Source organism: Chaetomium fimeti, assembly GCF_033439085.1.
Source record: "Chaetomium fimeti strain CBS 168.71 chromosome Unknown B0H64scaffold_3, whole genome shotgun sequence".
NCBI lineage: Eukaryota > Fungi > Ascomycota > Sordariomycetes > Sordariales > Chaetomiaceae > Chaetomium > Chaetomium fimeti.
The window spans coordinates 3,365,941-3,393,012 of NW_026944331.1; the positions used below are offsets into that span (position 1 = coordinate 3,365,941).

The 27,072-nt window shown below is 56.9% G+C and overlaps 11 protein-coding genes across 11 annotated transcripts; 6 read left to right on the forward strand and 5 right to left on the reverse strand.

The window, feature by feature from the left end:
* Positions 1–78: 78 nt before the first annotated feature.
* Positions 79–1,461, forward strand: B0H64DRAFT_339606 (chromosome segregation protein Spc25-domain-containing protein). The gene is made up of 2 exons (XM_062801208.1): positions 79–460; positions 539–1,461. Exons 1-2 carry the CDS (start codon positions 244–246, stop codon positions 1,084–1,086), a joined length of 765 nt encoding a protein of 254 aa, XP_062661209.1. The 5' UTR covers positions 79–243; the 3' UTR covers positions 1,087–1,461.
* A 371-nt stretch (positions 1,462–1,832) lies between these two features.
* B0H64DRAFT_339609 (uncharacterized protein) lies at positions 1,833–4,335 on the reverse strand. The gene is made up of 2 exons (XM_062801209.1): positions 2,991–4,335; positions 1,833–2,930 (listed from the first exon to the last, which is right to left on the reverse strand). Exons 1-2 carry the CDS (start codon positions 4,122–4,124, stop codon positions 1,869–1,871), a joined length of 2,196 nt encoding a protein of 731 aa, XP_062661210.1. The 5' UTR covers positions 4,125–4,335; the 3' UTR covers positions 1,833–1,868.
* A 182-nt stretch (positions 4,336–4,517) lies between these two features.
* On the reverse strand, positions 4,518–5,890 carry B0H64DRAFT_416653 (Endonuclease/exonuclease/phosphatase; the record flags this gene model as incomplete). Its single annotated transcript, XM_062805183.1, has 3 exons — positions 4,518–4,896; positions 5,053–5,401; positions 5,515–5,890. The coding sequence occupies 3 exons, from the start codon at positions 5,888–5,890 to the stop codon at positions 4,518–4,520; spliced, it is 1,104 nt and encodes a 367-aa protein (XP_062661211.1).
* A 706-nt stretch (positions 5,891–6,596) lies between these two features.
* B0H64DRAFT_392821 (uncharacterized protein) lies at positions 6,597–7,672 on the reverse strand. Its single transcript, XM_062803590.1, has 2 exons — positions 7,429–7,672; positions 6,597–7,319 (listed from the first exon to the last, which is right to left on the reverse strand). The coding sequence occupies exons 1-2, from the start codon at positions 7,640–7,642 to the stop codon at positions 6,778–6,780; spliced, it is 756 nt and encodes a 251-aa protein (XP_062661212.1). The 5' UTR covers positions 7,643–7,672; the 3' UTR covers positions 6,597–6,777.
* Positions 7,673–8,031: 359 nt separating this feature from the next.
* Positions 8,032–9,544, forward strand: B0H64DRAFT_392827 (uncharacterized protein). The gene is made up of 2 exons (XM_062803591.1): positions 8,032–8,691; positions 8,763–9,544. The coding sequence occupies exons 1-2, from the start codon at positions 8,109–8,111 to the stop codon at positions 9,122–9,124; spliced, it is 945 nt and encodes a 314-aa protein (XP_062661213.1). The 5' UTR covers positions 8,032–8,108; the 3' UTR covers positions 9,125–9,544.
* On the forward strand, positions 9,536–11,476 carry B0H64DRAFT_357742 (uncharacterized protein; the record flags this gene model as incomplete). The annotated part of the gene is made up of 2 exons (XM_062801625.1): positions 9,536–10,699; positions 10,853–11,476. 2 exons carry the CDS (start codon positions 9,536–9,538, stop codon positions 11,294–11,296), a joined length of 1,608 nt encoding a protein of 535 aa, XP_062661214.1. The 3' UTR covers positions 11,297–11,476.
* Positions 11,477–16,615: 5,139 nt separating this feature from the next.
* On the forward strand, positions 16,616–17,437 carry B0H64DRAFT_130118 (uncharacterized protein). Its single transcript, XM_062798105.1, has one exon. It carries the CDS (start codon positions 16,742–16,744, stop codon positions 17,225–17,227), a length of 486 nt encoding a protein of 161 aa, XP_062661215.1. The 5' UTR covers positions 16,616–16,741; the 3' UTR covers positions 17,228–17,437.
* A 3,956-nt stretch (positions 17,438–21,393) lies between these two features.
* Positions 21,394–22,554, reverse strand: B0H64DRAFT_130132 (uncharacterized protein). Its single transcript, XM_062798106.1, has one exon. The coding sequence runs from the start codon at positions 22,266–22,268 to the stop codon at positions 21,630–21,632; it is 639 nt and encodes a 212-aa protein (XP_062661216.1). The 5' UTR covers positions 22,269–22,554; the 3' UTR covers positions 21,394–21,629.
* On the reverse strand, positions 22,440–24,077 carry B0H64DRAFT_423716 (uncharacterized protein; the record flags this gene model as incomplete). The annotated part of the gene is made up of 2 exons (XM_062805618.1): positions 22,440–23,253; positions 23,856–24,077. 2 exons carry the CDS (start codon positions 24,075–24,077, stop codon positions 22,840–22,842), a joined length of 636 nt encoding a protein of 211 aa, XP_062661217.1. The 3' UTR covers positions 22,440–22,839.
* A 193-nt stretch (positions 24,078–24,270) lies between these two features.
* B0H64DRAFT_431584 (mitotic-spindle organizing gamma-tubulin ring associated-domain-containing protein) lies at positions 24,271–25,770 on the forward strand. Its single transcript, XM_062805979.1, has 3 exons — positions 24,271–24,839; positions 24,898–24,975; positions 25,041–25,770. The coding sequence occupies exons 1-3, from the start codon at positions 24,759–24,761 to the stop codon at positions 25,287–25,289; spliced, it is 408 nt and encodes a 135-aa protein (XP_062661218.1). The 5' UTR covers positions 24,271–24,758; the 3' UTR covers positions 25,290–25,770.
* On the forward strand, positions 25,582–26,248 carry B0H64DRAFT_373025 (uncharacterized protein; the record flags this gene model as incomplete). Its single annotated transcript, XM_062802257.1, has 2 exons — positions 25,582–25,770; positions 25,844–26,248. 2 exons carry the CDS (start codon positions 25,582–25,584, stop codon positions 26,246–26,248), a joined length of 594 nt encoding a protein of 197 aa, XP_062661219.1.
* Positions 26,249–27,072: the final 824 nt, after the last annotated feature.

Here is a 27,072-nt window from a genome sequence, read left to right on the forward strand (position 1 = left end):
ATGGCCAATCGCGTTATGCGCGTGGACCAAGGCCGTTCGGTCTTGGCAGTCGACGCCATGGAAACCCGCCAAAGACGGCAAGCAGATAAACAACCCACTCCCATGGGCGTCCCGCATTTGCGCATTATCGTCGCAAACCCAGCATTTTAGAACCACCCGCGCCATCGAAATTGAACGTCGCACCGTATCCGAGCAAGGAGGAACACATCGCCAACCAGACAACAACCACAACATCAATCCACAATGTCGTCAGCATTCGAACCCTCCATGTCCACGAGCCGGCCACCCATCGGCGGCCCCTCCTTAGCGGACACGCTGCCCAACATCAACTTCGGCTTTGACGAGCTGCGCGATCGCATGGCCAAGTTCACCGCCAAGTTCGACGCCTTCATCGAGCAAGGGCGCAAGCGCGTGCTAGAAGAGCGCAACCAATTCCACATGAACGTGGCCGAGCTGCAGGGTACGTCACCCCTCTGCCCTCCAACCTCACCCCCCATCTTCACCTCCACCCACTAACCCTACCCCCCCACACACACAGAGGACCAGCGCATGAAAAAGAAAGACATCGAAATCCTGCAGCTCAAGACCAACACCTACCAACAAACAATGGGCAAAGAAGCGGCCGAGACGCGGGAGATGCAGGGGGCGATCGCGCAGCTGACGAGCCAGCGGGATCGGCAGGCGGCGGCGCGGGACGGGCTCAAGGAGCAGATCGCGGCGGCGCAGCGGGACATCGAGGCGCGGCTGGCCGCGCAGCGCGCCCACCAGGCCCGGCTCGAGGCCCAGGCCCGCTTCAACGTGCCCGAGCTCGACTTCTGGGTCACCAACCTGTGCCTGCGCATCGAGGGCGCCGGCGTGGAGGACCGGCTGAAGTTTGTGTATACCCATGTGGATGAGAAGAATTGGGAGCGGGAGGCCTGGTTTGAGCTGTGCACCGGTAGTCGGGACTATGATGTGCGGCATTGTAGGCCCAAGTTGGAGAGGGAGAAGCTGGAGAGGGTGCTGGAACGGGTCAACGAGACGCGGGAGCTGGCTACGCTGTTGAAGGGGATGAGGGAGTTGTTTGTAGAGGCTATGCGGTCGTGAGGGGGGTGGTAAAGGGGTTAGAGCTTCATGATACTATGTGATATCCTGCGGGTTGGTTTAGGCAGCGAAGTCAGGGGTTGGGGGCAGCATGTGGGATTTATTTCCATTATCCTTTATGCGATGATTTGAATGACCGGAAGGGGGGGTGTATATATGTGTATACCAGAACAGCAGGACTTGACCACCCTCTGGCCAAAAAGAGTCGGACTCCAAGAGATACCCTACACAGCAGAAGTTGAACCACGAGGTAATACCATTGGTAGGGTCAAGGCCAAAGAACTACGTTATAGCCAGGTAGTGACAGACAGACAGACAGCGGGAGCAAGTAACCGGCCTCGCTCGATTTCTACCCAAATGATATACGCTCGAGTAATCTATCGTCCTAACCTATGATGCGACCCGCTACCGTGTAAGCACGAAATGCCAAAAGCCACCATTCCGCTTCAGAGGACCGATACCTTCCCTCCCATATATCCATCCAGGCTGATCCGACCCAAACTCCTCGCACGCGAATCCCACGCCCCATTAAGCCAAGACATTGCCGCCAACCATTCCCAATGCACAATGCAAGTTAATAGCCCAGAAAATCCAAATCCGCATCACCATCCTCTAGGTAGCAAGACACCAACCGGGCGCAACCCAACCCAACCCGGCTCGGCCCGGCCCAGCCCGAATCATCGCCGCCCCTTCACCCCCCAACGGCTCACCAACCCTTCACACACCCCCGCAACAACCCCCAGCCCCACCGCCACCACAACCGCACGCCAAGAAGCCATCAGGTCCTATCTATGCCCAAGCAGCAGGATATCATCCTCCTCATCATCCTCATCTTCCTCCTCCTCCTCCCCCTCACGGTCCTCATCCTCCGAACTATCCCCCTCATCGTCATCATCATCCTCATCATCCTCTTCATCATCATCATCATCAAACCCCACCGCACTCTCCGCCGACGTCAGCCCCGTCACGCGATCAAAGTCCCGATCCCGCGCGCTGAACAGGTCCAGCATGTCCATCTCGCCATCATCTTCCTCCTCGTCGTCGTCGTCGTCGTCTCCGTCGACCGAGCCGCACGCAGACCCAGATTTGGCGGTGGCCATCGTCACAGGGCTACGGACGAGGTCCGGTGACGAGGCGGAGACGGGTTTGCTAGCATCCGTTCCGGGGAGGGGGTCGGGCTCCGACGACGGGGTGCTGCCGCGGTTGAGGAGGCGGGTGAGGAAGGCGCGCGAGTAGGAGGAGGGGGATGTGGAGAGGAGGGCGAAGGCTTGCATGCCGTTCGCGTTGTTGTCCCTTTCTTGGTCTCGCTGCCGCTCCTGCTCGCGGCGCAGGGCTCGGTTGCGGCGGCGGATTTCCTCGGCGAGGAAATCTGGGTCGAGGGCTACCGGCTGCTGTTCGGATTGTTGCTGTTGCTGCTCGGCGGCGGCGGCGTCGCCGCCCGGCATGTTGAGGAGGTGGAGTTGGGTGGTGTTGTACGAGGTGCACACGGCGCACTTGAGGCCGATCCAGTGGTAGGCGGTCTGGCTCTTGGCGGAGCAGTCGTTGCACGAGATGACGGCGCGGGCGTCGGCGTAGTCGGCCGGCATGGGCTGGTGGAGGATTTGCATGTCGAGCTGCCGGAAGCGGTACTCCATGTTCACGCACGACTTGTTGCATAGCGGGCACCGGTACGACGTCTTCTTGAGCTCCTCGAGACAAACTAGGTGGATGCTGTGGCCGCACTGCATGAAGGTGACCGACTTGGGCGAGTTGAAGAGGTATTCGTTGCAGATGGGGCAATCCGAGTCGACGGCCCGCTCGATGCATTTGTGGTTGCTCTCAGACGTGGAGATGCAAGCCATGCATTTCTAATATGCCAGTTAGTCTTCAGCCGTCAGATTCGGCGTACGTGTGAAAAGGGTGCTCACCTTGCAGTGAAAAAAGTCTTTGCCTAATCCCTGGCCGACTCGACACAACCCACAGTCGGAACAGTGGTAGATGGGCTTGCTCGCATCGTCGTTCCAAAGCTTACAGATGCCGCAGTAGTAGTAGGCGGCTGACTGGCTGCACTTGACGCACGTATCCGAGGCCTTCTGAGCGCATCCACAGAGCATACAAAGCATATGTTTGGTCTGCTGGCGCGGGAGGGCGTGGTCCTCGACGGCGTCGTGGCAGTGGCGGCACGTGTACCATCGCTCGCACGAGGCGCATTGCAACTTGACGTTGCGGCGGTAATGTTCGCAGCCGAGGCGCCTCTCCTCGTCGTCCGGTTGCTCCGTCACCGACCACCATTCCGCTGCGTCGCCAGAACGTTTCTCTGGCACAAAGGTCGGCGTGAGATCCTCCTCAGTCAGTGGCAGGTTGAGGCGCTCGGGTGCGTCACCGAGCGGGTTCCATTTCTTGAAAGCCTGCAACGTCCCAGCTAGGTCCGTATGCTCTTGGTTGTCAGGCGTGGATGTGCTTGCTCGCGACACCGGCCTGGCGGTACTATGGGAAGGCGCAGGTGACCGCTGTAGCTTGGTGTACTTTTCCGTCAACAGCTCATGCATCATCTGAGCTTTGGCGTCCTGGGCGACATCCAGTGACTGGACGGCCTGAATCCTTCGGCGGAGGTCCCCCATGCCGTCATCCTCGGGGAGCGGCGTCGCCCTGTTGCTTTCTGGCGGCGGCCATGCGGCTTGGGTGCTGGCTTCCGTCGGGGCAGGAGTGCTGGGTTGCCCATTCAGCCCGATATTGTTGCGTAAGCCCAATCCCAGCAGGCTCGGGTTCTCCGGGGTGCTCCGCAGGCCATCCGGACTCGAGGAAAGGGGACGGCCGGCCGAGGCTCGAGTTTGTCGGATGCGGTTGGGCCGTACTGGACTCCCGGTTGTCAACCTCGCATGCTCATCTCCCTCCAATATCGCGGTACCAGCAGCACCGGGGAACCCCGTCGACTGGGCTCGCTGGCGTCGTATCGCGGGGCTCTCAATGGCGGGGGATTCATCGGCGGCGAACCCGCTCGAGAAGCGACGGGCTTGTCGGAGAACGGGCGTGATGATAAAATCGGAGACCAGCTGGGCCATCGCAAAGCATCGGCTGCGTCTGGCGGTGGGCTCTAGGGCTGTCGTCTGACCGGAAGTCTGGTGGATTGAACATGAACAGGAGAAGCCAGGGGAAGTTGGCAGTGGGCAGGGCCTGGAACGTTGCCTATAATTGCCCTATCATTGGGTGCCTGCTGCCGGCCCGGGGTGCAGGAGCAGGGGCTGAATTGTTGGGGCGACAGCTGAGTTGATTTCGGGGCTCCACTCATTTCCGGGCTAAGCTTTTTTGCAGGCAGTGTCCCCGATAATCCCGGTTGCAGCTCCGGTTTCTTGGTTTACATGCGAACATCATTCCGCAGGTATGGTTCCGGATAGGATCCATGGCACAGAATGGCAATATATGTCAACTGTAGATCGGCTTGTCAATCAATAAATTTAACTTGAGGTCGACGGGGCCGGCTCCTGCGTGTCTGGGCTCTTTTCCGCTTTCGTTTCTGAGCCCTCTTCCCGAGTCTTGACCTGAGCTGGTGTTTCCTCGACAATCGGGGTTTCCCCGTCCTGCACTTCTGCCGCACCCTCTTTTTCCTCGGGCACTTCCACCCGAAACTCGGCCCTCACCCCCAAATGGTCCGTAACCCAGGCTTTTTCCAGATCGCCGTACACCAACCGCGATGCGGCCCCCTCGTCCTCGACCAAAACGCCCATCCCGAACCTCTCAAACGCCAGCAACTTCAACGCCCCGCCACAAAAGAGAATCTTATCTAACCTGCCCAGTCCATACCGTTCTCTCTGCCCTGACCCAGACTGATATCCCCTGTGCAATAATGTCAGTTCATCCTCTCTTAGAATCAAAGATCAGAGCAGCATCACGAGCCTCGAAGCAAGAAAAGAAAAGCCAAAAAAGAAAAGGAAAGAGAAAAAGAAAGAGCAAAAGAAAATCAAAAGCACAACGAACCAACCCCAAACCTACCAAGTCATCCCTTCCTCATCCCCCTCCCTCCCACCGCCCTCCAGATACGCATCCCTCAACCCGCACTCCCCAGGCAAGCCCTCATCAAACTCCTGGATAGCATTCAGATCCCCACCCAGGATACCCGCATGAGCCTGGCGCAGGTGGAGGGCGGCGGCGGCGAGCTGGGCCGGCCGGCGCGGGGGGTCTACGCGCAGCGACTCGAGGTGAGTCGTGCACAGGCGCAGCGCCCGCCCCCCTGGGAGCGCCACGTCGGCGAACAGCCCGTCGCGCGCCATGGACGTGTTGGGGTAGTGCAGCCGCGAGATGGTGGTGAGGGGGAGGGTCCGCGGGAGGAGCATGCACGTTCCTGGGGGGGGTGGTTAGTTTGTTTTATTCTTTGTTTGTCTGTCTGTCTGTTTGTCTGGGGGGTGATGAAAGAAAAGGAAAAGAAGGTGGGGGGGGGGGGGGGGGGGTGCTTGCCGTAGCTGGCCGACTCCCAGTGGTCGGTGTTGGCGTCGGTGATGTTGTAGCCCTCGCGCACCCAGGCGGCCTGCTTGATGAGGTTGAGGTCGGACTTGGTCATCTCGTTGAGCATGATGACGCTGGGGACGGGCTTGCCGGCGACGAGGCCGCGCAGGTGCTTCAGCGCCGAGGCCATCCGCGCGTCGTCCTCGGGCCGCATGAAGTCGATGTTCCAGGACAGCACGGCGAACTGGAGCGACCGCGGCGCTGTGGCCCCCGCCGCCGGTATTGTCGATTCCCGCGCTTCGACGGGGTGCCAGAGCCCGTCCCGGAAGGTGTGGTACTCCTGGGGTGCCAGCTCGCCGCGCTTCCAGCTCTGGATGGTGGGGAACATGGTGGTGAGTTGGGGTGCCATTCGGCGGCGGGCCATCATGTTTTGGAGAGACCGTAACATGGTCTGGTTTTCGTCCGTCATGGCATGCGCCCTCCGGACTTCCGGGTAGTTGAAGCAAGAGGTCGACGTGTCACTTTCACTTGCACGGAAAGGATAGGATGATCCAGGCAGCCGACTCAATTCCGTCGAGTATTGGAGTTGGTCGACCGATTAAGCACCCCTACCCCTCATTGGACCGCTGCGCAACATCATCAGCTCCGCAGTTTACCGCTTACAGGTTTACAGCGGGCTGCATCGTTGGGAGTGGGAGTAGAGTGGCACTCGAACAACATTCATTACCTAGGTATATAACAATCAGGCTTGAGGAATGAGTTCGACTACGCTCCTTACCCGTTAAGCCTAATCTCTGTAAATTGTAGCAGGAATAAAACGAAATTCATGATCCGGCAGCCAAAAGAAAGTACTCCAACTTTGAGAGACCTTATAGGCACATGTAGGTTGGAGAAATTACCCAGGTATAACTATTATGCATAGGTAGGTAACTTTGTGGTTTTAACTTTTACTTGATTTCGGTTCCTTTTTCTCCCCTTAGGTACTGGGTGATAGGTAGTTTTCCTTGATACTAGGATCTGCTTTTTTCCCCAAGTTACGTGCATGTGGTTTTTCTTCTACTTCATTTTGCTTTCTTTGATTCAGTTTTCTTCTGCTAGAGTTCTGACTATTTAAAAGCCTAGGGCAAAAGGTATCCCAAGTTTTGGAGACCTACTCTTTTTAACCAGCATGTTGTCAGGTCTTGCTTGCTATTATGATTACCTATATATATATATATATATCCCCCCTGGGCTACCGAAAAGAAATAAAGTTGCCAACCCATTCAATCCCCTATCCTAACTCCCCACGCCCGCCGAGCTCGTCCCAACAAACACAACCAGCACAGCAGCATAAGTCGCCGTAGCCACGAGGGTCTCAACATTAGACACGCGGATCCCAAACGAGAGCACCAGCGAGAACACCACCAGGGCAACCGAGACGGTGAGCAGGCTCTTGGTCTGCGACGGGTGGAGCGACATGATCAGCATGGGCCCGACGAGGAACACGCCGCCCGTCATGGCGGTGATGAAGCGGACGGAGCGGTCGACAAAGGCCGACGCCAGCAGGGGCGCCTTGCCCTCCTCGTACTCGCGCGGCCGCTGCCGCCGCTCCTCGGACGAGTAGGTGAGCGCCACGGGTAGGCGTTGCATCAGTGTTGCTCGTAGTGGATCGACTTGGGACTTCTCGTCCTCGAAGAAGCAGTAGTGGCTGTGGAAGGGGTCTTGGAAGTCGTCGTCCGACTGGAAGTAGCGCTGTAGGAGCGCCTTGCGCAGCCGCATCTCGGCTCGGGGGACCGGTCGGCATGATCGGAGGTAGCGGTAGTCGCGTATTGCGGTTGCTGGGTGGCTGTTAGTTGATTTTGTTGAGTACCTTACCTGGTATGTCATCGGGGATGACGGAATATGATAAAGTGTGATACAGTATGATAAACCAAGATTCGGACATACCATAGTCTTTCAGGAGGCCCTGCAGGGTCTCTAGTTCATCTTCGGAGCACTCTTCCTGCTTTTGAATTCGGCTTTTGATACGGGCTAGCTTGACGTGGAAATGACTAAGATTCAATCGTTGGAGGAACTCGAAGCGTAGGAAGTGGAAGCTCTCCTCCTCGTCCAGCGACCGATTCACATATTGCACAAAGTTTTGGGCCTCAGATGCGGCCATGATGATTGACTGGCAAGCCACAGGTGACTCGGTCTGACACCAGCTCGGATCATTCTATACTTTCCCGGTTTCTCCCTCATCAGGCCCCGTGCATGGCCACTGGCGTCTGGTTGGATGGTTACACCACAGCGCCGCTGATCTCTCCCCTGGGTACGTCACTATAGGCGGTGCTAGGCATCCCTTCTGCGCCTCCGGAAGGCTCTGCTCTTATTCGGAACAAGGCTCGCCAAATTCGCCACTTGCTTATGGGTATGAGGCTCTTGGTGCTCAGAGCGATTAAATGAAAGAGGCACCACCCACTCATGGGACCCGGCGTTCTTACTTGATCTTTGTATAAGTTGTACTGCTACTCTCTACAAGACAAACTTCTTCCGTTAACACTCGCACAGCAAAAGATGAAGGTCACCAAGTGCAATGTTAGGTTCTAATCATCAACCACCGTCCCCGGAGCCTGACTATTCGAAGGATGTTGAGTCAGGTAAGCCGGCTTCCTCGAGAAGGGAGGAAAAGCGCAGGTACGGGACTCCAGTATTCTAAATACGGTGCTAGTGATACTTATCTGACTACTGTCGCCTGTCCTAGACGCAGGATTCTGCATTGGATTGCCTCCTGGAAACAGGACCCGGGAGATGCCCCCGAAAATCAAAATGATCAAACCCAGAGCGGCGCCGCTGAGCCAGTCGAAGACACCGCATCCATCCGTTCTCGTCGTTCGAACCAGTCAGCCCAGTCGGCTGGGTCACAGGCTTCGGTGTTGTCCTTCCGGTCCTTTAAGTCGCACTTCTCTCGACTCTCCCGCATGTCCGGCAGCTCCCAGCGGTCGTACGAGAACCCCGTCCTCGAGTCGGTCCAGACCATCTTGGATCTGGCAACCAAGCTCGAGGCCGAGAGCAAACCGACGATATTGGGCATAGCGCACCGGAGCAGTGGTAACCGGGCGACGCAGTGTACTCGCTATACGCAGGCCCTGAAGCGTCTGAAGGAACAGGTATCGGGCTATGCGACGCATCCCGCTGTGATGTATAGCAGCATTCACACTTCCCCTAGAGGTATCGTTCTCTCTGTGTTGTGTTTTCTCTTTTTTCTTTCCTCGAAAGAGCTTCACTGACATGGAGCCTAGAACTGGTTATGCTATGTGATAGGGTCAGGCTGCTCGACCACGGGGCGCATGCCGATACTAGTACGGGCAGTCTCGCGCTGGACTCGGACCTGCTCAATGAGGTCTGTGATGAGTTGGCAAGCTGGTTTGACAACTTCTTCGTCGTGCCAGATCAACAAGCGCAGAGGTATCAGGCTTACATCTCCTCGCCACTGCGGCACGAAATACACCATGACGGGATGTCTGGTGAGGTTGAGGGCTTTCGAGCGACAGAGATGACAGAACCCGTCGAGGTCCCCATTCCGCTTGTCCAAGAGCAAAGAGCGAATCCTGTTCCCAAGAAGGATGTGTCCCATGGGTTGGCCCTAACTTTACCCGTGTGATGGAGATTGATATACTGCCAAAGCGGGGCTATAAGAGGGCATTGAAGGATAGCTGACCTGGTAGTATACGAAAAAGGAAGCGTTTGCCCTTGAAGGGTTTGACTGTCCGGATATCAGACCGGTTTCTTATACTAAGGTAGGTAGGTATGCCTCACAGCTCATTCTGAGGAGTCTAAGCCGGCTCAGCGCTCTCTTTTTCGGCGGATAACCTGCGACGATGAATAAAAGCTATGCCGTTTCAGGAAAGATTTGGGAGAGCTCCGTGGTGGGGCATCAGGTAGCAACCGCCGGCGGGTTCGAGAGTTCAAACCCTTCTGCACTTCCAACCTCCAACCTGCGGTTGACCAGCCCACACTTACTCGACCATAGGTAGTTAAGTAGATAGGCACCACAAGCACCTCCACAATAGTCATGTCAGACCAGACAGGGCAACAAGTCTACCACATTCATCCTCTCGGTTGGGAAAATGACCCCGACGAGGAGCGTTACAGGCTCTCCCCGCTCGACTACGTGGGTACATGCGTCTTCAACAACTACGCCCTTTACTTCAAGCTGGACGATGGAGACAAGGCCAACGCCCTGGAGGTGCTTCGCAGTGGTCTCGAGCGAACCCTCTGCCAGACCCGCCATCTTAGCAGCACCATCGAGGAGGGCCCCGACGGCGATCACTGGTTTGTCCGCAGGAAGGAAAACACAGTCGAGCTCCGCGTCCAGTGGCTGGACACGCTCGAGGACGAAGACAAGTACCCATCCCTCCAGGACATGGAAGACGCGCACTTCCGCGCCCAGGTTCTCGGCGACCTCGACCTCTGGCAGATCCCGCAGATGCGCTACGGCGGAGACAACCCGGAAGCACACCCCGACCGCCGCCCCTCTGTCCTGGGATTCAAAGCCAGCTTCGTCCGCGGCGGCCTAGTCCTCGTGACCCACGTGCACCACCTGGCCAACGACACCACCGGCTGGGCCAGCTTCATCCAGCAGCTCGCCGAGAACTGCCGCGCTTCCGTCACCGGCACCCCCTACCCGCCCTGGGACCCGGCCTGCCTGGTCGTCGCGCGGCGCCTGGCCAAGGGCCCGGTACCGGAGGACCAGAAGATAACGGCGCCCTCGTCGCTCCTCAACGACCCAACCTCACCCCTACCCCTACCAGGCGGCCGGCAAGCCCTCCTCTTCCACCTCCCCAAATCCAAAGCCGCTCAGCTCAAAGCCCTCGCCCACCCACCCCCCTCAGCCTCCTCCCGCTCCTCCACCACCACCCCCATAACAAACCCAACAAACAACACCACCACCACCACCACCCCCCCAACCCCAACCCCCCCAAAAATATCCACCTACGACGCCACCACCGCCCTCCTCTGGCAGATCCTCACCCGCCTCCGCCACGCGCACTACGCCTCCCGCATCCCGCGCTCGGCCCGCCCCCTGTGGGCCACCGTCATCGACATGCGGCAGCGGCTCAGGCTGCGCACCGATCTCGACCTCGTCGGCGTGCCGCCGTCGCCCACGATCCCCGCGCGCATGCAGCGCAACCTGCTCTCGGCGGCCGTCTCGCGGCTGCCGCTGCCCGGGGTGCCGGTCGCGCCGACGGTGGCGGAGCTTGGGGCCGTTTCTGGTGGTAGGGGGGAGGGTGGGGGGTGTGAGGGGGAGGGGTATGAGGGGGGGGAGGGCGACAGAAGGGAGGAGGAGGGCGGCGAAAAGGAGGAGGAGGTTGGGGACAAAGAGGAGAAGGAGGAAGACGTCTGGCCGCTGCACCGGGTGGCGGCGTGGGTGCGGGCGATGACCGAGGCCGGGGGCACGTGGGCGGTGCTGGAGGCGCTGCACGACCAGTTCCGGCTGCTGCGCGACAAGACGCGCGCCGCGGCCGACATGTACAACCTGCCTGCGCTGGCGGTCGCTGTTTCGGATCATAGGGCGGCCGCGGCGGTGATTGGAGGAGGGAGGGAAGGGGAGGGCGCTGAGTTTGGGTTTGGGAAGCCGGTTGCCTATCGCCAGCTCTGGGGGAGGGTGGACGTTGGGTTGTTGATTTTGTATCCCGCGCGGGCTGGGAGTGGTGAGGATGAGGGGTTGGAGTTTACGATTGGGTATGAGAAGGTGCTGGCAAAGGAGTTGGTGGAGGATGAGGAGTTTAGGAGGTGGTTTGAATATCGGGGGGTTGATTGGGAGGATGAGTAAGGGGATGTTGATTGTCGGCAGACATGGAGATACAGAAGAGACACAGTTTAGAGTAAATACAGAGATAGAGAGATATATATACATACCAGGTAGGTTGGTACTTCGTAGTTTATAAGTTCAGTAGCTACCTACCTAGGGTACATACCCAGAGACCTAGCTGAATAGATCATCTACTTTCCCACCTCGCCATCATGTTTGTGTCGACTATCTTCAAATATCTAGTAGCCAAAAAACTCGTCGACAAACTGGCCAACTTACCAGGTACTCCAAGGTATTGGCCCCTCACGCGGGACCGTTCGTTGATTTCCAGGTTGCACGTCCGAGGAAAACTCTTTTCCATGGCATCACCCACGGGGTATGGTTTTACACCACCTTTAAGCTACCTGATGTTGCCTTAATACAGCTCTCCAGGAATATGGTCCAGACCCCCCGCCCTCTTTATGAGAGACGGAGGCCACAAACGCGGAGGCGAGGCTCAGGCGCAAATTGATGGCACCGGCGTCACTCGAACCGACGACCTTCCAGGAATCTAGCCAGCAGTTCGAAACACCAGAGACCAACCCCATGCCGTTAGGCCACTGGGGTGGTCGGTAACATTGGGCAGCTTGGAACTCATCTATGAGTGAATGAGCGGGGGCCTGCTGCGTGGGCTTTGTTCCGAGTTTTATCTCAACCATCTTGTTGTTCCACGCCTTGTTTTCCTCATTCTGCGTGCCAACTTGAACCTAGGCAAGCCAGCATTCTGATTCGCAAAATAAGGATAGGAGTTGAGGACGCTAGCGGTACCTCGCCGGTATTTGTTTAGCAGACGCCATCATAAACTTTGCCAGGACCCAACTCAGAGTTTATGGATCACATCTACCCTGGTTCTCAAAACGTCTCTTCATCGGTCCCGAGGAGTTGCTATCTACCTAGGTTCTGGTCTAAGGACGTTGCCAAGGTGGTTGTGCGCAAAGTCAAGCAGTACAACTCGTGCGAAGAGGAACTGATTGGGAGGTTGTTTGACATGACCCAATATTGTTGGCTCCTTTTGGTCTAATAGTTTGTCTTGTCTCCGGGGCGAAACCAAACACCACTACCTGCGGTCCGAATCAAGGGTACAGCAAGCGATTGGCGAGTTGTTGTCGCCCCTCTCCAAGCGGCTCTGATCGGACACAGTCACGAATGCAGACGGCAAGTCCGGGTCATCACCCGACAGCCATAGAGTCGGAAGCCGCCCCCGATGAGCCAGCCGCACGCTAGCTACATGTAATAGGTACGTGTCTCGTCAGCTCAAGCGCAACAGCGTCCGCCACCACGAACCGCTCGATCAGAACTCGTTCCATTAGCTGACAGCTCGCCAACTCAGCGTTCCACTGCTCTCGACTATTCGCCACGCAGCACGCGAACCGGACCGATTCCCGCACCGGGTATCGGATTCCCATCGGGCGGCGACCTAGTCAACGATAGGCCGCCAGGGTCGGATCCTGATCAGAGGGGAACAGGTCTCCCGCCCTATGAAACAACTCGAGCTGACTGAGGGGTTTAACAGAACCCTGAAACAGGGTTGGTTGAGAATTGGAGGCGACGTGGGGAGCGTTGAATCGAGATGCTTCATGCGGAGGCGGCACTTGATAGCCGGCACAACTGGTCGGGACCCTGGCCCCTGGCCCCTGACAGAAGAAGTGAGGAGGCACTGGTCCCATGACCTTGGATATGTTGTAAGCCCCCGCAATGGTAAGACCGCAGCCGGTAGACGTGGCACACTCGGGACTCGAGAGTGGCGACGGTCGAGGCTCCGACTAGGTACCGATCGTCTAGTACTGCGACTCGAAATCAAAAAGGCTGAAGTCATGTGTTTGTGTTCGATGCTCACTCGAGCCGCGCTGTGGGGGTTTGCTAGTTTCTGGTTATCACTTGACGCCGACTTGATCCTTCGCCCTGTTATATTCATGACGGATCGTCGATGAGGCAAATAATCCCCTCGTGAGGCGACACCTCTGGGTAGGGGCGTCAGCCTAACCACAGCATGATCGCGAACACCATGAGGTGAAGCAAACGACGACCCCAGTACTCCATCAAGTTCAAACAGGCCATCATGATGCGATTGTTCTTGCCCCGGTCCTCAATTCATAAAAATCATACAGTCCACAAAAAAGCACTGGCTCGACTGGTCCGGAGCGAGCCGACCGACCACCCACGAACACAACAGCGGGATCTTGTCCACGTACTCCGGAGCCCCAGCTAAGGTACCCGCCCTGTCCACCGTTACGAATGCAACATAGCACAAGAAGGGAAGAATAAGAAAAACACGGCCCAAAACGATCCCAATCCGGGTCAACCACTCGGAAAGCGCCGGCTCACCCCTCAAGCATTGAACTGGATATTGGGCGACGTCGCACACAGCCCACTCTCAGTCCGAGACACGGGCGTTCCACCGTTCCACGACCTGAGAGGGGGGGGAAGGGGGCTCCCGCCGGCGGTTACCCAGATTATCGAACTATCGAACCCCCGTCTGGAATTGGAACCCCGAAGACAGAGGCCAGACCCGCCGCGGCTCGAATGAGTTGTGAGACACAAGGCGTCATCTCCCCCACCCGTTGTCTGCGACACGGGGAGAGAGGGAAAAGCCAACGGCTGGCGACAGCCAAACAGACAGTCAGACAGTCAGACAGACAGGAAAATCACTGGAACAGGACAGGTCAGATTGGGCCGGGGGAGAGAACCGAGACGAGATTGAAAGGGTTCAACATTCCTGCCCGCCCTACCAGGCTCCCCCCCCCCCTGAATCAGAGCACGTCAGACAGACGGACAAACAGACATATTGGATGAGAACCTGGGCGGGGGACTCGAAGAATGCGTGTCCACGTCGACGACAACATCTCATCATACGTACATACAGATTACAACGGCAACAACGGGCGGCGTCGGGGGTGAGCCCCACCGGGTCGACGCTGATAGGGGAGGTAGAGAGATGGGACGCAAGCAAGGGATGTTGAGTGGGAAGGGCTGATGTTGTTTCATCCTGAATAGACAGGTAATCGGTGGATTCTAGACCCCGGTTAAGGGACTGGGCCCGTTGCTGTCCTGCAATCTTGCGCGGAGCGTGTTGGTCCATGCCCCCGAAACCGCCTTGTCTCTGTCAAATGTCATGTCATGTTAGGGCCGGACGCTTCCGATTCGGGGGTCTGGGCTCGCACTCCGTTCCTGGATGACGCCGAATGCAGACGCCAAAATATTGGCAGCCATTGGATAACACGAGTTGTTGACTGGTCCCGAGACCCGTCATTCATTGGGGGGAGGAGGGTCTGAGACGGCGCGGGAGGGGGGAGCACGAGGTTGGTGGGACGAGAGGGATCCACTTTGTGGCCCGGGTCCGTGAAGCGGACGCCGGATGGAGTCGGGCGGACGGGATCCGAGAGGGGATACTCGGCATCTCAGGCGACAATTGCTGCTCTGTGATCAGGCATGGATCGGGCGCCCATCCGGGACGGACCAATCGTTGGACGGGAGGGGGTTGGGGGAAGAAGCAAGCCCGCTTCTTGCCCGACCGCCAGGGAGCAAACTTTGGGAGAGAAGGCTGTCCCGAATCCACTGCCTGCTGCGTTCACAGAGCGACCGAACCGGGCTCTCAGGCATCGCCGTCGTCTGCTGTCCTCCCACAAATCCGGTGTGTGGGACGCCACGACGCGCAGAACGGGATGCCGAGGGGGGAACAGGGCCAGGCCACTCACAGGGAGCGGTGGCCTGCAGGGTGCGCCGAGACCAGCCAGCCACAGGTTCCGGAGAATGGCCGGCCAAGGCGTCCGCCCGGATCGGCCGACCAACAAGGTGCGGCCCCGCTGCCCATCAGGAACCGCCCGTGGGAGTTCTTCGGGCTTCTCTGCAGCTCGCCCAGTCCCTTGTCGCACGGCCGCGAGCAAGAAATCGAAAACCCACTGTGCGGCGCGGCAGGGCGACAGAGTGGCCGACACGTCGGCCAGCATGAACCGGGCTTGTTTCGTCGGGCCAATGCCATGCGGTCAACAAGGGCCCCCCCTCCCCCGGTGGAGTTGCTTGTACATACTGCGTATTCGTAGCAAACATATCACATCAGCCACCAGCCGTGATGAATAACTAACTGACAGCAATGGTCAAAAGGGGAGCTTGGGAGACAACGCAGGGGTGGAGCTGTGGAGCTTCAGGTCTCATCGGTTCGGCTGTCGCAGTTTTTGGTCCAGAATTCCAGAAGACGACCTACGACGTCGGCCATGACCGACGGGATCTCAGATCCATGCCGATCAGGGACGCCGGAAACAACACCCGCATGCGGCGCGCGCGGCCCAGCACCAGGCACAGGCATGAACTGCCCCATCTCACCCAGATCGATGGCGGCCTGAAGTTGCTGTGCTGAGAGCGCTGAGTTGCTCGTTAAGCGGCTTTACTGGGGTTCGACGCGGTGCTGCGGCGACCAATGTGTCATTGCGAAACTTTTCATCGTCAATTGGCATGTTTGGCGAGACATGATGAAAATTCTTTTCGGCTTTTTCGCTTTTTTTGCCTCGCTTGGCCAACAACGTGGCCGTGTCTTGAGTGATCTTTCGTTCCTTCCTGGTTTCATTGTGGGTTTTGGGCCAAGACCCAACATCTGGGCAAGCAGCTCCCAAGCTCTCGGTGGTGGGTGGTATTCACTGTGCACCAAACGTCCACTATTCCTTCGGCGCTGCAGTTTCAGCTGAAGGTGTTAGCTGATGTTAGTGGGGCACGCAAAATAGTTATGTAATTCCGCAGCAAGTGTGCTAAACTGGGCTGAAATCAATCTGACGCCGGAGTCCGGTTTTTGACACAGCGTACTCAAACGGACCGATGTTCTGCCGGACACGATCCCGTTTGCGTTCCTCGACCGTCGCCATCTCCGTAACGACTTATAAACGGCGCAGACAAGGCAGAACGATCGCGCCGGTCGTTCAGGGTTGTCGTCGATGATGTGTGGGATGGGCTCGCTTATGCCATCTAACTGTCTAACCCTCCCTCCTCCCTTCTCATCTCTTCTCCCAGGCTCAGAATCCCCTTCTTCTCTTGGAAAGCGTCAATGCGCTCCTCCAAGATCACTTGCATGGCGCTATAAAGGAGAGGACATACCTAGACCGAGTATATATTCTCCCCTCGTCCCGGGTAGGCTTTCTCCAGTATAAACCAGATCTAGACATTATACCTAGCCGTTGCGAGTTGAATCAAAATACCTACCTAATATAGATAGAATTTCTAAGAAAGAAATGTGCTCAAGAGATCCATCCGGGTGATTGGCTACATGTAACGGATATGCCGAACTCTGCGCTTACCCCTCTTCACTCCAGGCTTCCTCAGAGCCTCAACTGCGTCTGTTTTACAATCCGCCAACGAACACCCCGTTCCAGAGCATCTTACAAAACGCATCCATCCCATCAAATCCCAAGACATCCTCGGGCACAATATCCCATCACAATCATGTCCACCGACGATGGAGCCATCAATGAGTTCACATCACAACCCGTCTTCTGGGTACTGGGACTTTTGACCGTCGTTTCCTGTATCGTCACAATCATCAAGGCACCTAACCAGGTACCGGAATCTTACGATGCTAGGCGGCCGCACTGGACGAGATGGCTCACACCTTACATCACCTCACGACCACGGCAGCTACTCTTCGCGTTACCCTATCTTGCTGCCTTTTCGACGCAGGTCTTGATGTTACGCTGGGTTGGGATGACGGGGGCGAGATGGATTCAGGCCATGTTTGACTCCTGGCCGGCTCAGGGTGGCTGGGCGATGCAGAGTCATTATTATGTTGTGTCGATCCTGGTCTTGATTCTCTTGGTACTTGGATCTGTTCTTGTTGGGGCGTTCATGGCTGTCTGCCAGTTCCAATCTATCCTGGAGTTGATGTATTTCAACCTTGATGCCGGGAGAGGAGAGAAGCGAGAGGGGAGATGAAGGGTTTATCATTCATGTTCATCCTCACGTCCCTGGTAAATGCCCAAGGTTCGTGGGGTACACTATCTTGAAACCAAAGTTTTCCAAGTGCACTGGAGAGCGTTCGTTGCCAGAGAAGTGGCGAGCGGCGTAGGTTGTTGAGTGCCTTGTTGAGCTTGAGGATAGCTCTGAATCGAACGGCAAGCGCTATAACTAAATAATCTATCTCTTTACAAGAGTTGCGGCGTAAATGTTCCCGGCTAACTCCTCTAAGCCTAAGCTGTTGATCGGACTCAGCCTGGGCAAAAAGCTCCCCCAAAGGACGCGTTTAAAGGTCTGAATGTCTCTCTAGAGGTTCTAACGTACCTCTACGATAGAACCGCTCCCCTAAGCGCTGTAGCTAAACGCTGGAGGACGGCCCTGGTAACTGCCTATGTAAGCTCACACCGCGATGTAGACGAGAAACGGAACAGAGAAACGGAACTTGAATAGAAACACGAAGCGGGCATGCGGTCTCCACAGTTTCAGACTCAGAGCACGGCACGGGAAGGACCTCTCAAAAGTGAATCCAATAAGCGGACTGCCTGAGATTACATAACCTCCCAACAGCAGGCTCTTGAAACTCGGCGCTGCCCGCACAAGGCACACTGAAATCGGATGTTGATTGGCCCCGAGATAGATGAAGCAAGGGTGAAAAAAACATCCAAGGCCCCAGCCGAAACTTAAAGATATCAATAAGACCATTATAACCATAGTTTCCCGCTCCCACCCATTACTGGTCCGGCTTAATATTGCTTTATGCCCCGACAACCAGAGTCTCAACCATCGTATCGATAGGCGGGTGCGGGTGATGCGCGCACCTTCGCGGCTGATGATGCCATTTGTGGGGCTTCTCAACGGGTCCCACAGCGGGATCGCCGGAATCCCTGCACACAAAAAACGAGAGTGGGGTCTTCTTTCCCTGGCTGTTGCAAGGGACAGGAAAAGTTTCAAAGGATGGATGAGTCAAAACTGACCAGACGTGTCTGCCTTGAGCTTCGGCGGCTTGAAGTTGTCTTGATTGGCGACCCTCCAATTTCGGGAAGGGAGAATTTTATTCGGACAAAGTACATTTCGCCCAACAACGGAAGTTTCCGGTCCCAGCTCAACGTTTCCCATGGCTCCAGTCTCCCTTCCCTTTTGGGGGCATTTCAAGCGAAGGCCAAGACGTCCGAGGCAACCACAAGACTAGCAAATTCTTTTTTACTACAATGACTCCTCGATGTCATTCATGATTGGAATGTTCAAACAGAATCCACTCTGGCTTGCCCAAGGGGACCCGCACCGCTCAGCTCATGTTTGATCGCCTTGCGGTCCAGCTGGCCGCAAGGGTTTTTCTGCCTTGCCGGTCTCGGCCAGTATTGGGGTGCATGGTCGTCAAAAAAGACCCCATCCTGCGGTACACCAATACCCGATATCGTCATGCCAATACCGCGAGACGAGGTCCTGTGGCGAACATGTAGGGCACCCTGCTGGCCCCCAAAACCACATGCTATGATATGCTGTGCTCGAGGAGAAGCACTCTACGCGGTGGGGGTCGGGATGGGGTGTCGAGTTAATATCGACCTCGCTGCGCCGGCCATCAGATTGACCTTGACGTCTCGGCATTATCCAAGAGCTTCACTGTGTGTCACCGTTGATTACGCGTACTATACGTCGAAATGAAAGGGCGCTGGCAAACCCTGGATTTCACCGCGTTTCAGCGTGAAGGGCCGTAAGGGTTACGATACAGGGCATCCATGTATTCATTCATTGGATATTTCGACGCCGGCACTCGGAGAGCAGTGACTGCCCGAAGGTGGACCGGACTGGGCAGGTGAGCTGAAAGGATTGCTGCTGAGGGTAACAGTACCCGCGAACGCGGCCGAGATCGGGACGAGCGCCCAGGCGAAGGAGTCAGCCCATCAAACGGCGTGAGTTCTCCAAGACCCAAAAAAATAGCGCCGCCAACAAACATCAACAAAAGCATAAACGTAGATAAAATAGTAAGCCAAAAAACAAGCCAGATAGAAAAATGAACCCCGAAACAGCCGCCCCACAACTTCTTCCCTCCCAACGGCCAAAATGTCACCTCACCACCCATCGCTGGTCCGGCTTTCTCCTCCCTTGCGCGCTGGCTGCAGGCAGACCGAAGCACGGCAGGGCAGCGTCGCAACCGCAACACAGCCCGGGGGCCGTGGAAGGAGTGGAAGAGGGGGGGAGGGGCATCCGGCACCAGAGCCACGACCCGCGACCCGCGCTTGCATGCAGGACATACGCACGCCAGACATGTGGGGGGGTGCCAGTGATGATGGGGGAGCAGCACGCACTGAGAATTACTGCGTAGAAAACATGCCGTCAGGGGGACGGGGGGACGGACGGGATGCAAAAAAACTCGCCACTTTCCTTTCCATCGGCATCGGATTCACCGCAGACCCTGGCCTGCCTGGCTCAGACGCCGCCGCCATACCTCCCGCATGTCGTGCACACACGAGCCGGGCAACGGCCTTGCCTGCCTGCCTGCCTGCAGGCCGGGCAGCCTGCAGGGTCAGGAAAGAGGTAGCCTCACCGAATGGAACCTTCTCTCTCCCTCCCTGCACCTCCCTCCTCCTTGCCCGAAGGGGGGGAGCTGAGGGGAGGCTGCATGGCGCCGGCGCGCAGGCGGGACGGCAGCAGGCAGGCAGACCGGCAGCAGAGAGGCAGGCGGCCGCCCTTTCTGGGGCTTTACCGGTCGGTCCCCGGCCAGATCGGTGTGTCGGGCTGTTGCATGAGGGGGATCTCGCTCTCTTCGTTCCAGCCGGTTTTCTTTTTTGGTTGAACGCCACTTGCCAGCAGGACGGGACGGGATATCTACCTACATACATACCTACACCACGTGGAAACTCGCCCACACACATGTATGTACCTGCCTATCTTTGCGGGCCTGTCTAGGTGAGGTTTGGTCGGTCCTTTCGGTCTCTTTCCTTGATGTGGGTTTGTCATTCGTTATCCCGGGTGTTATTAACCACGGGATAACTATACTCTGGAACTACACAGTACGGAGAAGATCCTGGGCACCCGCGATTTGCATGAATGCCGATGGGCCCGGCAGACAGGCTTTGTGTCCACGATGACGGCGATGATGATGAATAAACAGGTGACAAGTGATTCATCAGTAGACTACGTCGGGGGTGGATGAGGCCAACGGGAGGAGTCTCCTTTGTTCTTGTCCGGAGTCTGCCCGGCCCGCGGGGTCGACCTTCGTTGTTCCAGGTCCCGCCCAGCCGTGCCAGCCAGTCGGAGAGGAAGGACCCAATCCCATGGCTGACTCGCAGCTTTTGTGCTGTCATCGACATGTTTATGACATGATCCCGCCGACAAGGCAGTGCCGTAGCTCCGCCCGTGGTGGCATAACGCTCCAAACTCGATCGTCCGCGGAAATGGAGATGCGAAGTTCAAGGCGAGGTGCAAAGCTTAGTCAGTTGGTTGGTCGATGGCGAAGGCGAAACTTCCATCTCCCTTCCCCAGATCTCGGTGCTTTTTCTCCACGGCCGCCCGTTGGAGCTAAGCAAGGGGCAGGTGCCGGGCATGCAGGAGGGGGTGACGACAAAAGAAAGTTATGCACAAGCGGGGGTTGTGGGGAGACGTGAAGTCGATCGTCGTTTCGTTTACTGTGTCGCCGTCGTTTTTTTGTTCCGCCCGAAAGTCTCCGGGCTGTCGGGTTAGTCCCGATAGCGTAAAGGATTTGCCAATTGATGGTTGACTCGCGATCTTGGGGGCGCCCATGCGTAGGCCGATCCGGACCCAACCCCGCAAGAGTTCTCCGTGAAGGTTGAGCGGTCTGTGGCGGGAGACGGAGGGCTCCGTCCGGCTTGAAGCTCGGGGGTGCTCGTGGCCTGACACTCCTGAGTCGGCTCACCGCCCGGAACTTGTGCAAGCTTGATAGCGGACATCGGCGGACATCAATGGAAGTCTAGAGCAAGGGGGGCCAATGTTCACCATGTCATGGTTGGAAATGGCTCCACCGTGCTGTTCTGGCCCGGGCGTCAAGTCGCAAATTACACTCGAGATGAGGTGCGAATGAGTCAATGTCGTTATCCCGGACAAAGATTTTAGTGTTGATCGAAAAATCCCGACTCGCCACGGGACATGGGGGATGGAACAAGCTGGGGAGCATCCATTGGGCTGTGCCTCGACTCAATTCGCTCCATCTTGGGATGCAAAAAGTTGACCTAACCCTCGGGAGCTTTTGCTCCTTCAGTTGGTCATCGTGAAGTGATGCAAGAACCAAACTCGCCAGACTGAGCCAGATAGGTGTAACGTGGCGCAGGCGTAGCGGTCTTGCCCCTGGGTGGATTTCGATTGCCAAAGATGGAACATTCGGGTTTCCACTCTCATTCGATGATCACTGCGGAGGGACGGCGGATCACTCGACTGGAGAGAGGGAGCTCTTCGTACCAAGTAATGGGCTGCGGCGTGGAGCTGGCAGTGGTCGGTTGCGCCGCGCGGCGCTGAGCTGTCTGACGTGCCAGAAATTTCCAGAAAAGCGAGATGACAGGAAAAAATTGAAAGTCGACCGACTAGGAGAGGGAAGTGGAGTAGCACAAGCAGTCAATTGATGAATTGTCGTTTTTGTGAGATGACTGTAACTCTCGCCGCGGCAGTCAAACTCTGTCGACCCAAGCGAGCGTGCCTTGCAGTCGAATGATGGTTGGCAAGGTGGTCCAATCGTCGAGCTGTGGAACGGGGATTGCAACTCCGCTCTGCCTCTCTGGCACGATGGCAATGGCTGGATGGCCATGTGCAGAGAGACAGCTCTCTGAGTGGTGACTGGCTGTAGTGGAGAATTACCAAAGGCATTGGGCGCCCCAGACATACTGTGGAGACCTTGAAGGGGAAACATGGCACGCTGCTCGTGAGGATGATACGGTTGGTGGATTGGAAAATGCTTCAAATTTGATGATTGCCAATCTCGAAGAGTTGCCCGCCGTATGTGCAGGGCGAACCCGAGACGGGGACACCCGCCCACGACTGTGGTGCAACTCCCATCCAAAATTCCTATCATGACAGAATCATCAATTCCCAATCCCAATCCCAGAGGATGCTCGAGCACCCCACAGCTCTCTTGAGATGCTGTGTCCAACGCCAATTCCCGTAGTTCTGAGCCAAAACCAGGTCCGACAATCTGAGCGTGCCTTGCCCAACACCAATGTCCATGTGGTTTCCCCCCCCGAGACCCGCCCAGTATGCAGAGAAGCCGAAGGAAAAGAGAACAAAACCCGCCGTCGAAGTGTATCGCTGCTTAATACACGGTATCTTTCGCCCAGAAACCCAAGTACGCCTTGACCGAGGACCCGTAAACCAAAATATCAAAACAATTGTAGAACCCAACCCAACCCCTGGACCCGAGAGACTTTTTATGATGCTGTGCTCCCATGTATGCAAATTCTTTTTTGTTACAACAAGACCGTGGACCGATAGACAAAGGAGATGGTGTGGTGGAAGACTGAGTCGTGTGGTGTTTCTGAACGGATGCGTGATTCGATTGAGTGTGGGGGTGGTATAGTCGCTGCTGAGAGTAGAGTGTCGAAGGAAAGCGCGGAGGATGTTGCGGTAGCCCGAGGCTGTTGTCGTCTCTAGGCCGAGCGCCTGCGTTGGAGGCGGACCGACTCGAATGAGCGGGCGTATGCTCGGAGCTCCCTCGCCGCCTTCTCAGACAGCTGTGCCGCATCGAGTCCCGCCGATGAGCTGCTCCGCATCGAGCAGAGGCTGGTGTGGGATGCTGAAGGTGAGAGCGTCTGGCTTTGGGTCGAGCCCCTGCGGGTGCTTGGCTGGGCGAGACCGAAGTCGTATGCCGGCGACAGGTAGAACTTGGTGTTGCTCGTTGTTGTCGGCCTGGACAGAGTCCAATCGGGCGGAGGACCGCTCAATGCCGGAGAACTCGCGGCAGAGCTGGGAGTTGATGGTGAGGTCTTCTCGTAATCAGCCAGGCGGCAGGATTCCGAGCAGTATGTGGCGCCATCGGTTTGCTTGTCGCAACCCAGGCAAAACTGATGTTCCCAGTCGAAAGACATGATGATGGTTGTGGTTGGTGGTATGGACGTTGTCGGACGAGGACGACGTTGTGTTCAGGCGGTCGAGTGAAGCGACGAGCTGGTACCACAGGCAAGGTGTGCGAGGTATCTGGTGCTCGACGGCGTGTGGTGATTGCGTCTTGGGGGAGTCGCGATTGTTGTTGCTTCGTGTTGGAGAGAGAGGGTCCGGAGCTGCGAGCTGCTTCCAAGGGAAGAACGGTGACTATAAGAAGACGAAGGCTTGTTGACTCATAGCAATGGACGCCAATCCAAGGCAGGAGCGTGGTGGAGACGAGAAGGAGAGTGTGTGGGAAATCAACGACGAAGCTGTCTTGCTGCCAAAGCGGGAATGAGGTTGAGGGGAGCTGGGGCAGCCTGGGTTAAGTATCCTGGCACCGCCTGCCCTGGCTGTTGCGGGTGTGTGGGCAAGGAGGAGTGAGGCAGAGGCCCATGACCACAAAGGACCCACGAGGACTCAGACATTGGCGCCGCTGCGGTACATGACCTGAGGGTGCCGCAAGGTACTCGGGCGCCGCAATCCGCTGTTTGAGGTACGCAGGGAGAAAGTAGCTCTCCACTCGCGACCAGGGGTGGGAGGTGTGGTGGGGCGGGTCTTGCAAAGGGCCAAAGGCTGCAATCTGCGCTAGCCCCCTTTTGTCAAAGACCAAGAGCAGGGGTCGTTGTCTTGGTGTGTGCAAGAAGAATTTTTTCTTGCACGGCGTGAGCATAACATGGCCTGGTCGTGGCACCACCCTGGTCATTTGTGAGCGAATGAGTGGAGTCTGGCTACTTGACGCCATCTTGGCAGAATTGCACCGGCGTGCGCCCAGTGGCCCCAGTCTTGTCGCACCCCCGTGGGTGGTGTTCGAGCAGGCCAGAGGTTCGCAAGAAGGTGTGCTGCGTGCGCAATTGACATGCACCCCATCGCCATTGCCTGCCAAAATGATGTTCACAAAGTCATGAAGGTGCTCATGCTCTCCATCAATGACTTCAAACTCGTACCAGTCCTATGTACGAGTAGTAGATTGCCAAGATAGGTAATGAACCAAGGCGGATTGAAGTTGAAGTGGGGTTTTCATCGCTATCTGTTGTTCTCCTGACCTTTATCTGAAATTTTATCGTCCCATCTGTCCAACAAGTCTGTCGAGAAGGCGAGAGAAGTGTGCGGATAACTGGTGGTCCAGCCCAGACCGGTCGGCCCATCGCCTGCTGCTCGCTGCGCGATGCTGCTGCGTGCCCGCCGCGCACCACCCGGGGGTGCAGGTATGGTGGCCTCAGGCATTGCCCGGGCTCAGCGATCAGGCGTTTTGCAGGCCTGTCGTTCGTGCCTCGCCTTCACCCAGAGAGAGCAGGAATAACAATAACTAATTTTTCTGCTGCAAGGCCCATGCCCAGGCGCGCGAAGCCCCACCAATTAAACATGCAACGCGCATCACAGGCGTTTCCAACATCGCACTTCACTCAACCTCTCCCCAACTAAGATGCCACCCACCGATCGGGCCGAGAAGCAGGCGGCTGCTCAACAAGCAGTCAATATCCTGCACGAGATTTCCACGATCCTGGTGAGTAGGCGTTGTTACCGAAACAACAGGAGCCGAGTCAATTGACAACCCGCTCTAGAACTGCCATCTTGACCGCCAGACACTCTCCATCTGTATCTCCATGATTGAGAAAGGAATAAACCCCGAAGCCCTCGCGGTACGTGTACACCGCACGGCAGTCAACTTAATCTTTCCCCAATTCTTACCCGCCATTTCAACAAGCACCCCCGGCAGTCTCATCCACTTATTCCTCTCTCAAGTCATACTAACAACCCCCCCAGAACGTCGTCAAAGAACTGCGCAAGCAAGGTCAAGAAGGCCAGCTCGAGGCAGCGGCAGCGGCGGCGGCGTCATCGACAGCAGTGCCATCGCGTCGGAGATGAGTTAAACCCTATATTGCCACCACTTTGGTCGGCCCGTATCAGGGTCAGGAGGACCACAACAGGCCCAGCAACCAGGTCTACCGAGTGATACAGCCCAGTTGGGATCAAGAAGGAAGATTCTGGGGTCTAGCGGCGCTACTTGTTGCTTGCTGTACATGCCATACACGCCACGCTTGTAATGCCGGGAAAGAAGAGCTCTTAAACCGCCATTCATGGGGGGAAATCGAGGGTGAGAGCTATCCTTACTTGTGCCCTCTCAGGACGACGTATCGGGCCTCCGTCGGGGGGACAAGACCATCGGTCGGGTCAAGATCAACAAACTAGATCATACATAGGAGACAGACACATGGACAGGGGAGGAGGCACCGTGTAAGCACGAAATGGCAAAAGCCACCACTCGGCCATCCAATGAAGACCCCTCTCGGCTGGCATGGGCTGGCCCCGAAACTCAAATGCTGAAACTGGGCGGCTGCGGCCATGATGTCGCCAGAAATGTCAACCTGTCCATCATTAACAATTCATCCAAAGTCTCATGTTTGTCTCCGTCGCATTGCCGGGAGCTCGTCAGGGTAAAGCAGATAAAACAGCAGATAGCTGCGTGGGGGTTCCACTCTCTCGTTCGACTTCCATATTGCCCTGCAGCGCAACATTTCTCGGGTTGCAAGGCACAAGACTGATAGGGAAGGCTCGGACGCGCACGACGACGACGCTGCTGTTATCGAGTGGAGGCTGGCGACTGTTGAAGCTGCAGGCTGCAGTGCGACCTTTGCCTTCGTTGGCCCCGCCGGCGTCCCCCCTCCCCCCCAGTCTCCCCAATCCAATTCCAGTTGCATCGAAAGCAGACCGGGCAGTGACCTCGGGCGGCCGTTTCCATTGGCCGCCCTCGCCCATGGACTGGTCAATGGCACAATCTTCACGGCTGGGACGAACTACTACGACTGCCTCTCGGGCGTGCAGTTCCTGCTGCAGCTGCTGCAGGAGGAAGGTTGGCGCCGTCGGCCGCATGAGACCCTCGATTTTCGCCAATGCCAACCAGCGCCGGCGTGAGCACTGCAGGAGAGCAGCATGCTGCCTGCCGCTGTTGGGTGGCCATCGAGACCAGTGCCGTTGCCATTGTCCAATGCCACGGCATGTCGCAAAACGCCGGGATGCCATTTCGGAGTGTTGATGAGATGTTTATGTGCTCAAGCTATGTACGGCGCTCGTGACTGGCAAGCCCACATTCGTCTGGCTGTCTTGTGTCCAAAACAACCAGATGTCCGGTGAGACAGACGGCAGTTATTCACGCTTCGAGGTTCTGTCACAAGATGTTGTGGTCCACTCCAGGCAGAGAGATCACCACACGGCGGAGCAAGGGATGAGTTTGACTGCCGTTGAAGCATTGAAAACAGGACCCTTCAAAAGTCGATCATGGAGATCTTGCACAACGACGCATGCCCGATTCCTCACCACCAACCCCTCTGAGATCCATGATGCCTGCCGCGTACCCCCCTGTGTCATCGCCTGTGGGGAGCTGCCTGAGCTTGTCTCCTTTCGGATTCACCTGCAGCGCCCACTGCTGCAAGCTCAACAAATCACCGCCCGACCACGTTTCGTCAATTGCATGTTGTGTGCAAAGAGGCAACCCGTCTCAAACATGACGAAATGCCTGTTGTGTTATCGTCGCAGCAGAAATATGCTCAGCCGAGCGCTGTGAGGGTTGCCCAGCGTCGCTCTCGTCAACGCCATCACACTCAACTGATCAAGGCAAGGCAACCGAGTTGCCTCCTTCTCGGTTGTTACTCTCGCACCGCAATTCCTCTCCGTCCACCGCCCCTCGGCACCTTTGCCATGCCACAAAGTGGGGTTGTGCCGGGAGCCCAGTACGACTT